The sequence below is a fragment of the Pinus tabuliformis genome, chromosome 7 (assembly GCF_031772625.1).
Source record: "Pinus tabuliformis cultivar Carrire ecotype Pingquan chromosome 7, CPIR1, whole genome shotgun sequence".
In the NCBI taxonomy this organism is placed as follows: domain Eukaryota; kingdom Viridiplantae; phylum Streptophyta; class Pinopsida; order Pinales; family Pinaceae; genus Pinus; species Pinus tabuliformis.
In genome coordinates, this window is record NC_142293.1 from 292,811,811 (window position 1) to 292,828,014 (window position 16,204).

A 16,204-nucleotide genomic window follows, 5' to 3' on the forward strand; every position below is an offset into this window, starting at 1 on the left:
CTATGGTGCTCGATGCCGCCTTTGGTCAGCTCGGCCCTCTATCTTCTTCTGCTTTTGCTTCACTGTCTTCTTCTCTGTGTTTCGTCCTCCTCTCGGGATTCTAGTCTCTCTGTCTCTCGGAGTTCTCTGTCCCCCTCTGTCTCTCTGTGTTTCTGTCTCTCTTCATGGCTTTGAAGCCATCCGTTCCAATGTCTGTCGGTTCCTCTTCCGCCTCCGTCGAATCACCTTCTGCAGCTGCGCTTGGAGTTCCCTGTTCAGCGTCATCATCAGGCTCACAGGGAGTGGCCACATGTCCTCCTGTAATGCGAAAACCTGCTTCGTCAGTTGAATTCTTCAGTTACATTCGTGGAATGAGTCTTCCTCCACCGTGGCGGTCAAAACCGACCTCAAATCCTTCTAAAACGCGGCTTAATCCCTCGTCGATTCCGCTTCTCCATCAAGCGCTTTCTCAGCCATTAGATCTAGGGCCTCCAGATCCAATGCCATATGCATGTTTCGCGCGGTTGACTTGCTCAACCGTTAGCGCGCGATTAATAACGGTTTTCTCTCTCCTCCGCTTGCCACGCATCGATCGTTGAGTGGGATCGCTCCAATTTCTCCAAAACCGCTTACCATTTGAGGGCGCCCCGATCAATACCGCCGGTTTTTCGGAGTGCGGGTCCCGCCTTGTCCTTTAGCGCTTTTCACTTTTTGCCCTGCGGTTCTCCGGCTCCCCACGCGACCGAGTGCTTGGGGCTTCCCCATTTCGAGCCTTTTCGCCCAGCGATGCGCGATTAGCGCTAATAGCACATCAAAATCCACCTCCGTTTCAAAATCCACCTTTGTTTCCCGATCCAGGCCTCCCAAGGGCTAATTCGGCCTCCCGCGCAGTCTCCATGGGCCTCGGTCAGCACGCTTTGACCGAGGTCCTCGTCGTTCCATGTTGGTTGCCATTGCCACTGGTTCAGGGTGTTTTTGATCGCTGTTTTGAATTCTTTGATGTTCGTCCCGACCTGATACAGTCATGGTTCCTTTGACAATTCTTTATGGATCCAATTCGGATCAATTCTAGACTTCTTTCAAAGTTTTGAGTAGAACAGGAGCATGTAGGAATAAATTAAAATTGCATGCCTAGAAACATCCTCTAGAATCTAGCAACATGATGTACATAGAATGCTAGATACTCATGTAGCATTTATGATAAGAACAAAAATGCTAAGTAGAAATATCTTCTAGAATATAGGAGCATGGCAGATATAGCTCAAGATATTCTTGTAGAAGAAGCATACCTAGTATAGGACCTCATACATGATGAAAGAAAATTGATCATGATAAGAATCTTAGAAGACCTACATCATCGAAAGAAAGGAAACATTTGCAACGCAAGGATCTTTAAGATCGATGGAATCTTCAAAAGAAAGGTTCATGGACCAAAGCAGATGTCTCATTAGGAATCCCATTCATGGGTTTCAAGAAAAGAATGATATGCAGGCAAGCTAAGAAGCAAGAAGGGCCACAATAAATGATGATCAAAGGAAAATCAAGACGAGGCATGTATGCATCAAAGTTTAAGTCACGTTATCATTTGTATATTATTAAGTCATGGGTATAGTTCTATAACATGATCAAGCATAAAAAAATCTCTTTCACCAAGAACATGCTCAAAGGCATGTACCACAATGCAATGAAGGTCAACAAAAGAATATGCTCACTTAAGGAGCATAAGATTGCTGGCTAAGAAGCAAGAAGAAATGCTGACAAGTCCAGAAAGCAAGAAATGAAGGAATGCTCTCACAAGAAGCATTAGATAGTTGACCTATCCATCTGAGAAGCAAATGAAGAAAGAGATCAAGCATGTGGAAGAACACCATGATCACCGAGAATCACTATCTGACAAGATACTTTAAAGACATCTCCCGAAAGAAGGCAAGACAACTCTGATAAAGGAAGAAAGGACCCTTGACACCTATGAAGGCCTTGGAGATATAAAAGATGCAGATAATTGATTCTACTCTACGAAGATGTCGTGATGAAGAAACCATCCAACAAAAAGCAATGTTGAAGCAATATCAGGATAAAGTCATGATGGGCTACTAGGTCGAAGCATGTAAACAAGCAAGTACAACGAAGCATCCATGAGAAGAATATTTCGAAGCATGGACAAGATGACAAAGGAGTAGCCAAGATGACAAGAAAACCTGATGTATGACATGAAAGCCACTTTCCTCAAAGGAAGCAATGACATGACAAATCAGGGAGGAAAGTGATTGATGGATGGTGCCCTATCTAGAAGAAGTTCGAACAAACACTTCATGACATCAAGAAAGGAAGGAGATCAAGCAGTTGAAGGACCCACGAAGAAGAAGTTGTTGATCAAGGAAAGAGTCCCCAGTTAAGAGGGAGCTCTGACAAGTCCCTGATCAAGAGGGAGTTTTGAATCACACCTGATTACAAAGGAGTGACAATTGTGTTTTCCATTTCATGGATCATGCACTAGACCAGGACTAACAGCCGTAAGTCTAGATGAAGGCCATGAATGGAAATGTAGACACAACATTCTTGTCTTCATTTGGGAAGAAAGGATGGGAGAATTAGGTAATCATCTGGCATCTGATACTCTTTGAGGATGTGTAGGGCGTCCAAGACAAGAGTAGGCAAGAGGATTGATATTCTTTGAGGGTTGGGAACCCAAGATAAAAATAGTCCTAGAAGGTCATACTCGAGAACACCCGGGTGGGTATGTACCTTGAGAGACAATGATGAAGGTGTCTATAAATCATTGGTCTCGCCGGCATTGTAGCTCATGGTCTCGTAAAGAGATGGAGTTGTTAGTCAAGGCCTTGCACCATGACAATGCTAATGGATATGATGCTATAACAGATGGATTGCTAATCTGGCTTCTCTTATGTGAATTCTTCAAGATTGATAATAGCCAAACATCTTATAATGTTGTATGAATACCTCCCTAGTTAAGAGGGAGTGTTGAAGGAAAGGTGACTGGGTTTGGTCTTCATAAATGCATTTTTGATATTTGTACTTATTCAAGAAAAGAAATATTATTTTTATAATATATGTCAATGAGTTTCTTGCTCATTGAAATAGGTCTAGCACTATTTAAAGTGCTATAGGTGAGTCAAATAGTCAAAAGAATAAGTTGAAGACCTTAAGGGAAGGTTATACCATTATACCTTGTATGTATATGTATTATGATCAAGAGAACACCTCCAAGCAAAGTCACAAGTCTCCTCCTAGCAATGGCACCATCAAGAAGCTCATTCAGGCTCATAACTCAACCAAAGAACTATCCGAAGTCCACTCTACAAGTCGGCCTACAAGCAGCCAGACAAGTCGGCCTAAGAGATAGTCGAGTCGGCCTAAAGAGGAGGGACAGACCTTTATTGATAGAGGCTGTCCACTCCTCATACAACGCACAACAAGAGCTCTGAAATCAACGAAGGAGAAAGCAAGACGAAGTAAGAAGGTCTCCAAAGACAGTGAAGAGAAAGGGTACACCACCGAAGTCTTGAAGGCTGTTCCAAGGGCTGCTACAGTCACACATGCGGAAATCTGAGAGTTGTCCCTGCAGCTAGGACAGCAGTAAACCACAGTCACTTATCTACCTTTGGTTGGGGCTAAAACTAGGCCTACAAGGCCTACTACTCTAGCGTGGAAGAAAGACCCTCAAGCGAAGAGGAAGGGCACTCAAGCGAGGAAGGAAAGAGGCTACAACAGCAAATAAACAGTCACACGTGCGAGAATTTAGGGCTGCTGGACAGTCACATCCAGTCTGCACCTACACTTTGAAGAAGAAGCTCATTTGGTTAAGAAGGTGAAGGAATCATCATTTGGAAGGGTTCTCATCAAAGGCTTGTTCTCTAGAGCAAGTGCAACAAGGTTTACTAACAAGTTAAAAGAAGAAAGAAGTGTTGGAAGTAGGAGGACAAAGTGCCGGGAAACAAAGTGCCGGAAGAAGTGTCGGAAGAAGTGCCGAGGTATATGTTGCAGAAAGGAGTGGAGACTTGACTTGTGCTTGGAGGATCTCATTGTCAGGGTCTAGGGTTTGGCATTGATCAAAAGAAGCTTCAATAAGAGAAATTCACTAATGGGTTTTCCTCTCAAGAGTAGAGAGGTTTTGGCCCTGGCAGAGAGCCAATATCTTGTGTTCTTGTTTTTATGTTTTGGTAACAGTTTGATGAAGTACACACATGCACTAATAAGAAGAAGAAGAAGAATAAGCTAACAAAGAAAAGTAAAAACACTCCACAAACTGTTATCAAGTAACGAAGGATCACACTACACTACTTTGCCCTAGATTCTTCAACACCTTTAATACTCTACTGATCGCTACTCTGTACAGTTGTCATTATGTTGGAACAGAGAATGAAGGGTTCATCAACTGTTGATATAAAGTTACTAATCAATGGTAGAGTTACACAATGAAACCTGATCATGTCTAATTAATAGCAGGCTGCATGATGATGTGCACAAGTAAAATTTTAGTCTATGGTTAAGCATTGATTTGAACTGATAAGGGAATATATGGAAAAATGCCATGGTGTTCAAAGTTGATCATCCTGAATAAAATCATAAGAACCCCTACCTTGCATAGAAGCAGTACCCATTTCCAGCCTCAACTGCATCCATTGAAATTGAAGAAAAAGAGTCGGAACAGAATTGGGCCCCTAGAAGCATGAAATCATCATCTTGTTCCTATAATCAACAAAAAAAATTAATGAAAACATCAAACAATTGCTAGTAACAAACCAAGTGTAAAAATTAAAAACCTGTCTCAAGTTTTTAAAATAGAAACTCCGAAGGCATGAGAGTATCATAAATAAACAAATTTCACCCCAATAAAGTATCTAAACCAAGTGTAAAAATTAAAAACCTGTGTAAGTTTTTAAAATAAAAACTCACAAAGCGTGAGAGTGTCATAAGAAAACAAAGTTCACCCCAATAAAGTACAGAGATGAACAATACATACCAAAGGAATATTTCATGAGCTAATATATGAGTCACTATTCTAGGCTAACAATTGCAAATTTGGAATGCTCATAAGGTTTGGTAATGATTTGCATCTTAAATGTTAAATTTATTTACTTTTAAATCAGAAGACTACGCTTTTCCCACACACGGCAATTCCAAGCCCTGACTCAAAGTGACTTCCATTGATTTGTTATGACTTTAATATTTGTAGTAACTTTGAACATTTATGGAAACAAACTTCCCAACAATTCAGTGTTTAAGACGACTACAATTACAAGCTATTTAGGAATCTATGCACCAGAAAAATCCAAAAAAATCACAACTCCAATTCACAAGAATGAAGCCTGAAGAAAAATAACCACCAAATTCCAAACCAAGTGTAAAGCTCTGGGCTAGCACTAAAACAGTGCATGTAGACTCATTATACAATCATTCATGAAAGCTATCCAAGCTACCAGTTCCCTAGATGCACCTTTTGGTGGATAGTGATCTGTAGAAGTCAAAATTGGTTCCCACTTTACGTGAGAAACTATCTAGTAAAGAGTATGAGAATAGCATCCCTTACCATGTATGACCTAAAGTTACATATCTTAATAATAAACCTAAATCATGAAAATAAGCACTAGTTCATAATAGAGTGATACATGAAATACCTCATCCAGCAATATGACAAGGTAATCTGTTGGTAGAAGCCGTGGCTGGCTGGAACCTGTTGAAGTTCGCAAACGGCAACCAGTCAAGCGTATCTCTCGGTTTTTTCTCAAAATCCCATGTTCTGGCTCAACAAGGTCATAGAACCTACAAAGATTTGCCAACAAAAAGCAAAAATGCGAGTTCAAAGAGGAGAAGCTAATGTATACAGAGCCAAAGAATATATGCAATCTAATCATTCATCTAATAGTGATTCACTAGACAAAAGCAATATTTATCTGATCAAGAACTATAACATTATCAAGAATATAGTAAGTATATGTTTTGTGTCTGAACTATATACTTTTTGGCTTATACTACTGACCAGTTATCATCGAGGGCTACATAAGAGTCCGAGACCTGGTTAAGGTTACAGTTTTGATGAAGTAGCCTACACCTAAGATTTTGGACAAACTCAAAGGTTTTTAGGATTGGCGGAGTTTATAAATAAAATTTATGCTAGAATATTCTATCATTTCTTTGTCATTAAATAGAATTTTAGGCTAGGAGTACTATTTGTATGGACAAGGAGCCCATACAGTGTTCTTAAATAGTTAGTTACCACATGAAAATCCAAGGCTTATTTCCCATTTTAATGGGCTCTCTTTTTTCGTCAGCACAGCAAATTCTTGGGTGCCAGTCATAGGTTGCAAGTAGAAAACTTGGAGGATATGCAAGCCCAAGCATCATTCTACTCATCATTTGGGACAAGATCAAAGGTGTGAAGGAATAATGTTGGTTTGAAGTAGGAAGATGACCCCATTAATTGGAGGAACACCCTACCTATTTGGAGGCCCAAAGCATGAGACGTCGAAAGGAAAGGGAATTAATGAGCACAAGGGGGAAACTTCCTAATTAGGTGCTATATGGCACTAAAATTGTGCTTGGCATGGTCAAAGGCTCACTTAATGTTGACTACCCTCTCAAAAGTAGGTGGCTAGGGATATGTTGAAAGCAAAAAGGGGTGAGAGTCGAGACTTACCCTCATGGAGGAGCTTCCACATAGTTTGAGGTGTATTTAACCATTGCAGAAAAATTTTGGGGTAAAGTCTCATTGTTCAAGTCATGTTTCACATATTTGGAGACATATTTCACTTTTTAGGTCCCTCGGGGCAAGGACAAATGATTTGATGCATTTCTAAATATCTAGAGGTGTGTTTCACCTTTGAGGTGGACTTTGGGGAATGTACACTTTGTTTCAGCCATTTTCTACATATTTGGAGGAAAGCTCTTTGCATGAAGAGATGCCATGTGGCATTGTTGCTATGGTCAGACCCTCACATGAAGAATAAATTAATGCTTTAAGAGGATCCCATGAAATAGAAAGATGACATGTGGCAATGTGAACCTATTCAAAGCAATTTATCCAATTGAATGGAAAATGAAAGGAAGCCCTCCAGCTAAGGAGGATTCTAGGGCCTTCTAAAGATATGATTTTTAATACGAGAGTTGTTGGAGGTGAACACTATAAAAGGAGATCATTCTCATAGGCAGAGTTGGAAGATAAGGAATTCCCGTACAAGCACTTAGTTGAATATCTTTGGGAGAATTGGAAGGAGGAGTTGAAGTTGAGGATTTTCATCTTTTTCCTACCTTTCATGCATTAATTGGTTGACTGGAATTACTCTTACAAACTGCTGGTGTAATCTTTGATAAAGTGTACTTATGCTCCAACAAGAAGAGATCAGGTTGAAGTGTAACCCACCCTAATTCTTGCAGTAATCGATGTTCCTTTAATGAATATTTCTTCTGTGATTTCGGCACATTAAGAGGCTGCTGCTGTCCCTTTTCTTATTCATGGCTGCACACTCTATTAGCTGTTTTGTAATTCTTGTGAGGTGCATCTTTGGAAGAGCCCTCCCATTAATTTCTGCATATCGAAAAGACTATGTGGTTGGTTGGAGCACATTGCTAATAACCTAACCATGCCTCTTCATCACATTCAAACCCATTGTTTAATGGTTTTGACTCCATTACCCAAGTAGATAGGCACTAGCCATGGTAAATTTCACCATCAGTTTTATTGAAAAAAAACATCAAAAACAATCTTTCCCAAGGTTTCCCCCATCGTGCTGCAAAAGAACCGGCAGAAAGTGAGTGGAAGAGTTGCTGAGGTGACAATGGGGAAGCTTCCTAAATGCCCCTAGGGGTGCACTTTGTTAAACGACTTTATAACATTTGAAGTACAGGTTTCGTAGGTGTGATCCCTCAATATTGCAAGAAGAACCCAGTTTGAAGACCCTGCCCAAGCACAATTGCATTTGGAGGACGTGTTTGGGTGGTAAAATTTTGGCAGCACTAGTTGGGGATAAAATTCATTTCTCAAATTCAATAAACATGGCTACAATGATGAGAGGATTTATTTGAAAATCCAACATTCTCATTTGAATTTTGGTGACTTCATTGGTAGGAAAGAGGTGCTATGGTTGTATATCTTTTCAGATTTCATATCAGCATTTGATTTTGAAGGATGGCATCATGGCATGTTGATATTGTAGCTTCGGAAGGTCTTCTGCATAGGCTTTGTCTAGCATGCAGGAGAAGAAGTCCTCTTTACATGGTTGTTCAAGAGAAGCGACTTGATCTCCTTCCTAAGTTTTCAACTTAGGAAAAAGTACATTGATTAATTATTTAATTAATGTTGACTTTGGGCTAATGTTTATCTAAAGATAAATACTATATTATTTGACTTATGTCTAATCTCCACCATTGATCTAATAAGGATGGAATTTACTCGAGCCATCTATCACCATGGAGATTAGGGATTTGACCTATGGACAAATTATAAAGAGAATCCATGGGAGAGGATGAAGACACAATGCTACTATTGAGAGACCGATCTTCTCAAGAAGTGGGAAACTCCAAGGCTGAAGAGAAGGGAAAAGGATTGCAGCAAGGAAATTTCTGCAGCAAATTTCAAGAAGGCCAAATCTAGGAGAAAGAGGTTGAATTGCTGGAGAAAGAGGATTGAGAGCTGTAGGGAGGCCGAATTATCCAGGGGCTGATTTTTTTCTCAAGTGTGCAAGGGCCATAAGGAAGGAGAAGTAGGGGCCAATTTGTTGGTGAGGGAAGCCAAATTCTCCAAGGGTCGAAATCTTCTAGGAGGGTAGGCTTCCAGTGGGCCAAATTCCTCGATGCCGATTTTCTAGAGGGGTCGATTTCCAGGTTCCAGCATCTGCAATTTTTTCTATGCATTCTCTGTGGATCTAGGCCCTAATTTTCCTGAGTAATATAAAGTGAAGGAAGATTGTTTTGGGCAGAATTGTGGACTGTGGTATGATTGATTTCCCTATTTTACTTCCACTGCAAATTTAATTTTCTAAAAGTTAAATACCAGTGAATTTATTTTCCAGCAGTTTTTAGATTTTATTGAAAAAATAATTTATGGGTATAAAATAACTGTTGATAATCAGATCTGATATTGTACATTTAACATTGTAATAGAATGCTTGAAACTTTGTGGGAGATATCATACCAACACAAGGGTTTTACAGCAACAGAATTTTTTATTTTGCAACAACGATTTGTGGCCAAAAATAATCTGCTGAGATGGCATCATCAACTCTCAGATTTGAAGACAGGTTGGAGGGGGCTGCAAACTTCAGTCCATGGAAGGAAAGGATCACCATTGGCCTGTAGGAACTTGCAGAAAAAGAGATCTAAATTCCTTCGGATCCTACACAAACAGCCAAACACAATTTGAAGGATGTGAAGGCTAGAAGGATCATAATGGACATTGTGAAGGATCACATAATCCCTCACATATCAGGGAAGCATACAACTCACCAAATATGGTCAGCGTTGATGAACCTAGACCAAAGTAACAACCAAAACAGGAAGATGGTGTTGAGAGAGAAACTAAGAAACATAAGAATGGAGAGATCCAAAATTGTAGCCTCATATTTCACAAGAATCCAACAGATTCGTGATGAATTATTAGTTGTTGGGGAGGTATAATTAGGGGAGGGATGATTGATCGTCAAAGCATTCAAAGCCATCAATCATAAAAATTAATTTTTATTTTGGACAAGGTCCAATTCCTTGTAAAACACCAGCTGGCATCTAGGTGCTGCGAACTTCAACCAAAACATGTATGGCTGTAATGGTGCCCGCAATCATGCCCCTTCTCTGCTTGTCATCTTTACCCATGACCGTGATCCCCCTTGTGGTGTCTCTCCTCACAAACCAAAGATCTTTGCATGAGGAAACCCTGAGTATACAGCAACGCAGTTGAGAGGGTCATCATTTTGCTCATTTGATAAATTGTTTCAGAAATTAGGCTCTTTAATGATTTAATCCAAAGGTATATGAGGTGTTGTTGGAATCTAGGCATGAGAAATTTATCAGTACAGTGGGTCATCTGGTTCCTGGTCAATGGGTTCAACAAATGGATTTTTTTCCAAGCTATGGTTCTCGACCTAGCTCAAATGCCACCTCTACTCCTTGTGCCCACGCCATTGATGGATGAGGATCTCAATCTCGATCTATTCAAGGCACCTTTGCCTTTGCAAGCATCTAAATACAATTGTACAGATTCTCTCTAATTGCTTGCAAACTTGACCTCATTTTGATATGCTAAACAATTGTAATTTTTCATAGCACTCTTTATTACGCATTGACCTGCCATAACTCCTGACCAATATCCACTAAAATGAGAAATAGAAACTACAAGGACTAGAACTCTTCATTTGCAGAGATAATAAATCCAGTAACATTCTGCCAATATACACCTCAGCTCCACATTCCCAAAAGCCATTTGTTAAAAGATTAATCAACAAACCTGATTCTGATATCCAACTCTATGTGCTTCTCTGTAACAAACTGCACAAAAGAATTGACATATTTTGTAGAATTACTTGTTAATATGTCTGCACTTATGTTTCCCGTGTACATGACCAATGTGATTGTTTCAACTAGGTTTGGTCTTCTTACCACTACTGCAAATGGATGAATATGCCATCAATGTGTTGAGCGCTGACAACGCCAACAAGGCAGATGCCATAAACAAAATGAGCTCTTTTGTAGCCAACCCAACTGTATGCTAAGTCACCATGTTTGGTGAACAAAATCTTTCAGGTTTGAAATTCAACAAACTTAAATGAATGCCGGATTTGTTATTTTTGGTTTGTCGAACATCAAGGCAAAGCTGAACTCAAATCAGATTAGAACCGAACCCAAACACAATCACGAATAAAATTTAAAAAAATTGCCCTGCGTTCAATTAAATTCGGCATTCGTTTCAAGTTGTTTTTGCGGTTGATAATAAAAAAAATAAAAATCAAAACCCTAAACTTCACACTCACCGCCTCACAATGCACACTTCACTCTTGACCCTCGTCGTCATGCCACCTGCATCCACACTTGAGTCTCAACTCTCAACTCTCGTCGCTCGACCCCTGCATTATGAGTCTTGACCAATGACGATTCTGCACAAGTGATAGGCTGACAGATATATCTCCAGACTCTTGTTGCCCAGAGTTCTATGTCTAATCATTAACGCTCGTCACTTGAGACTTGGCCCACAAGCACAACTGCACAACAACAGCCAATGGGTCGACAACTTACCATGTTACCAAAGAGCGCTCAGCTTCCAAAATGTACCCAACCTGCCGACCAGAGACTGCCCACAGTTTTTCAATTCTGAATGCATGTATTCATCTCCATTTATATCTATGGGTTCAAAATTGATTGTATTGTTCAATTTCGATTGCATAACCTTACACAGGCATCCATGCATTCTATAATTGATTAGTATCAAGGTATTTGAGGTTGTTCATGATATTAGGGAAAGAATTTGGTGTGGATTTATTGGTTTATGGAGTAACCTCTAGCATTAACAGTTGCTTTGTGTGCTATGCAATGTCACAAACCTTTGTGAATATATTATATAATTCCCATCTATCGAGGTACTTCGATAAATTTCTTCTACCATTTACCAAATCAAAGTTTCTCGGTTGTGAGCCAATTTGGTCTTCAACAACCATAGAACAATTTTTACAAAAACAAAACAAATCTAAAATTAACCTTGCACAATAGAAATCATAAGGAAATCCCATCTAAATTCATTAACCCACATAAGAATAGAAACACATCAGACGACATCGGTGATATGAGTTATGGTATGAAAATATTGGGAGCTTGAAATCCTAACAATGGAGGAAGGGCGCAGCAGGTTTTGGGACGGCAACAACTACAGTAGGGAGGTCGTATGCTAGACAGTTGGCAACGCACAGAGCTGAGTGTCAAGGTAGGGAGGGCACTTGGAGCGGAGTTGTCACGAGGACAGAAAGCATTGGGAATGGTGAGAAGGGGAAATTGGGGTAGGGACTTGGGAGGATGGAGGCAGGGTTTAGTCATTTGAGTTTTGTTCACCGTTGCGCTGTCGACAGTAAGAGTCTGCACACGCCCGCAAAAGGAAAAACTACATTCCGGGATCTAGGGAGCTTACAAACTGCGAACAGTGGAAGGAAACATGGTCAACCAACGGGATGTTGTTGATCTGGACCCCGAGCCTGGGGATATTCTGTCAGTGTGGGGATTGGAAGTCACAGACCAAAACATTGAGAAGTATATTCATCCAGTTGGACTGCCAGGCAGGAAGAGATGTGGCTTGGGCGAGGGATGGAGACAAGGGAAAACTTTAGGGCTTCTGGAGGAAAGCCTTTGTCTGACTAAACAGGAGAGTTGGGGAACAGAAAGGAGCTAGAAGGGAGGCAGGGGGAATTACTTTCGGTGATAGGTTGCGCAGCGGGAGAAGCGGGCGTCTTCCAAGTAAGTAACCAGCTCTCTAGCCCGCTCAAAGATTTTTACTCGAGAGGGTTAGAAGACGTTGTTATCAGTTGTGGGTTTAAGGGGCAGGAAGGGTTGAAATCTTTCCTTGTGGAAGATCTGGGACCGGCAGAAGTCGTAAGAGGGTTTCGGTTGGATAGCACAGTCGCATGCAGAAGCCCTCTGCATGTACGAAGAGGAGAAACCCTTAGCCAAGATGTGAGCCCATACTTGGAGTTTCCAGGGTTAAATGGATAGGGGACGACTCTGAGTGGTGTTCGGAAGACTTTTGAGGCAAGGAGGGGGGAAATTGGCGACCAACAAGGGATTTCCCTTGCTCCTCCCATATCAGTGGACTGAGAAGGTTTTATTGGGGCAGAGGGTTGTTCAGAAGAAAGAGAGACACCACATCTGGTGGGAGAGGAAGGTCAAGCAAGGGAAGGAGGTCTAAACAGTCTCAAAAACACTTGGTCAGAGGGGCGTTCAGAGCCACTCCAGGAAGTAGCTATCAATGCGGAGGAGAACTCACCAAGGTTTGGGGAAGGGGGGCGGCACAGGAAGACAGGGGAGAAGCAGAAGAAAAATAAGTTAATAAGGAAAAAAGAGATAACCGCAAATCTGGTTCTAGGAGTCAATCTCCAGATCGACGAAGCTATGGAGGTAGTTGAGTTAACCTTGGTCAGTAGGGCAAAGGGGAAAAAATATTCAACAAACTACATTCAAGAATGGACAGTTAAATGTTGGCAGGAGGCGCCAGACAAAACCTATGAGGTATCAACCCTAGCTAAGGGTTGGTTCATGATTAAATTCGTCAGAAAGGAAGCAATGGAATGGGTTTTGGAAAGAAATTGGAGTTTTGGGAAAAGTCCAATCATATTTAAAAGGTGGAACCCTTTATTTGACGCTCAGAGAGAGAAGGTGGATGAAATCCTGATACGGGTAAGACTTCCAAGACTTCCTCCTTTTTTCTAGGTGGATTTAGTGTTCAGGGCAATCGGGAATAGCATGGGACGGTTCTTGGAATCCGACATGTCATTTGTGCACACTAGTGAAAAAGGACTAGCCAGAATACTAGTAAGTCTAAATCCTAGGGAAGGGTTGGCAAAGGAAATCAATCTCAAATACAAGGACTTCTCTTATACTCAAATGATTGACTACGAATAGTTGTCATTTCGTTACCATCAGCCTCATAAATACAGACACTTGGCAAGAGAATGCCCTCTGGGATTTAGAAGAAGAAGAAGGCAGAGAAAGGAGGGGGGAACGAAGAAAACCAAGGGGAGGAGGAACAGAAAAAGGACATCCTGGAAGCAAGGGGGGAAAGGATGGAAGAGGACAAGATGCAGGTGGATGCTGAGGAAACAGAGGAAACGCAGATTGAGGAGAGACCAATGTGAGAGCAAAAGCCTCAAGGGGATATAGTTCACACAGAGACAAAGGAGGGAGAAGGATTGGTTTCTGCTCATCAGCCAGAGGGTACGGCTCTGGAACCTATCCCTTCTTTTAATACATCCTTGTTGTCTTTTCTCAATTCTATGTCAAAGCCTGGTCCTTCCAGGCTATTGAACTCAGAAAATCTCCATGTTAAAAATGTAAATGAAACACTGGATAGTATCATCACTTCCATCCCTGAGATTCTTCTAAACCGTAGTCCTGGGTCAAGTGTCGAGACTTCTAGTATGCCCTGTGCCTGTTCAGTGAAGCCCCATTATAACCTCAAACCTCGTGAAAAGAAAATTATCCCTTGGGATGCGGTGGGGGTGTGGGGTCACAACCTATACCGATTGGACCTCGAAAATCCAAAGGAAGGAAGACAAACATTTCAAAGGCTCAGCTAAGAGCAAAGATCGACATAGCCGACGGGAAACAACTATCCATTTCAAGGGTTCTTAGAGCAGCGCATAACCCCTCCCTTGTTTCCAAATGATCATTTTTCAATTATGGAGGGTTAGCTAGCACCCCTAAAAAACTAGCCTTGAAGGCTCTCATAAATTCCTATAATCCAGATGTGCTTATGTTGCAAGAAACCCTTGGAACAGGTGAGGAGATTAGTAGAGCTTTACACAAAATGTTGCCTGGGTGGGCATTCCAGTCACTGGATGCTAAAGGAAAATCTGGGGGTTTGGCTACATGAGCGATTTGAGGAAGGCTGAAGGTCCTTACCACATCGAGAGTTGATCAGGCTCTAGGCGTAGAGGTTTACTCTTTGGAGCTTTGCACCAATCTCTTAATTCTAAACATTTATCGGCCTTGTCAGGACAAGGCGATTTACTGGAACAATTTGTCTCAAAATCATTCATGGGGAATCCGAATTTGGTTATAGGGGGAATTTGAATTTCTCTCTGGGCCTATCAGAAACCTGTGGACCATCAGCACATGTCGACCCCCTGACTGATTTCTTTATGAATAAGATCAATTCCAGAAAACTGATGGACATCAACCTGATCAAGCCCAGGCCAACGTGGAGGAATAGGAGAACAGGGGAAGCAAGGGTGGCAAAGAGGCTAGACCGTTTCCTCCTTAGAGAAGAAGTGGTGGCTAGGACCCCGGTCTTTAGACATTGGGTGGGGGAAGGAGGAGACTCAGACCATCTTCCCATCCTGCTAGAAATGAAAGGCCCTAACAAAAAGCCTGGTTCCCCCTTTAAATTCAATCCAACCTGGCTTAAGGAGGAATCTTATAATAATCTGTTCAAATCTACTTGGAGGTCAAAAGCAGATGATCAGGGTAGGGGAAAAGCTTTTTTGTTCATGGAAAACCTAAAGCGAATGAAAAAGGCAACTATTGAATGGGCCAAAATTAAGAAAGACAAAGAAGAAGTAGAACTAAAGCAGATAGGAGAGGAATTAGACTTGCTGGAGAGCCCAGAAGAGGACAGATATGAGACAGAAGGGAAGAGGGACAGGATCAAACAACTGGAGTCCAATCGAAGAAATATTTTATCAATCAGAGAAGAGCATTGGAGACTAAAAAGCAAAGCTATTTGGTTGGCAGCAGGGGATGAAAATTCAAAAAAAAATCAAAATTATGCAAAAGGCCAGAAAAATATAAACACAATCTGGAGTTTAAAATCAGAGGAAGGAACCCAAGCCAAGTCTTTTGAGGAATTGTCCCTCCTGGGAAGGAACCACTTTCAAAAACTTTTCAAAGCCCCTGCAGAGGTGTCTATCGCCGAGGTGGTTAGGACAACACAAATCTTCCCAAGGTATCTGGAGGAGGAGGATAATGAAATCATCATGGGGGAAGTGACAAAAGGGGAAGTCGAAGGAATATTAAGGTCAATGCAAAAGGATAAGAGCCCAGGTCCGGACGGTTGGACTATGGAGTTCTTTCAACATTTTTTTGAGTCTTTTGGAAACGAACTTACAGAGGTCGTAGAAGAATCCAGGGTAAAAGGGTCGATCTTTGAACCCTTCAATGCCACTTTCATAGCCCTAATTCCGAAGAAGGACCCATCGTCTTTTGAGGACTTCAGATTGATATCTCTGTGTAACTGCATTTACAAAATTATCACAAAAGTAATCGCAGTTAGATTGAAACCGATTCTCTCAAGGAACATATCAAAAGAGCAATTCGGTTTCCTGGATGGAAGGCAGATCCATGAAGCAGTGGGTGTGGCACAGGAGACTCTTCATAGCATAAAGAAGAGCCAGAGGAAAAATAGACCTATCCAAAGCATATGACCGAATCAGCTGGTTGTACATTCGAATGTTATTGACTCACTTGGGGTTCAACATTAGGTTCACAAACTAGGTTATGGGATGTATGACAAATATTAGCT

General features: G+C 41.3%; 1 protein-coding gene across 1 annotated transcript in view; it reads right to left on the bottom strand.

Annotated features, from left to right (window-relative positions):
* Positions 1–16,204, bottom strand: part of LOC149247036 (uncharacterized) — a 182,821-nt gene that overhangs the window by 65,568 nt on the left and 101,049 nt on the right. The window contains exons 4-5 of the mRNA XM_089443169.1: positions 5,619–5,763; positions 4,580–4,689 (exon numbers count right to left, since the gene is read on the bottom strand). Of these exons, the coding sequence (XP_089299295.1) occupies positions 4,580–4,689; positions 5,619–5,763 (255 nt within the window). The remainder of the gene's footprint in view (positions 1–4,579; positions 4,690–5,618; positions 5,764–16,204) is intronic.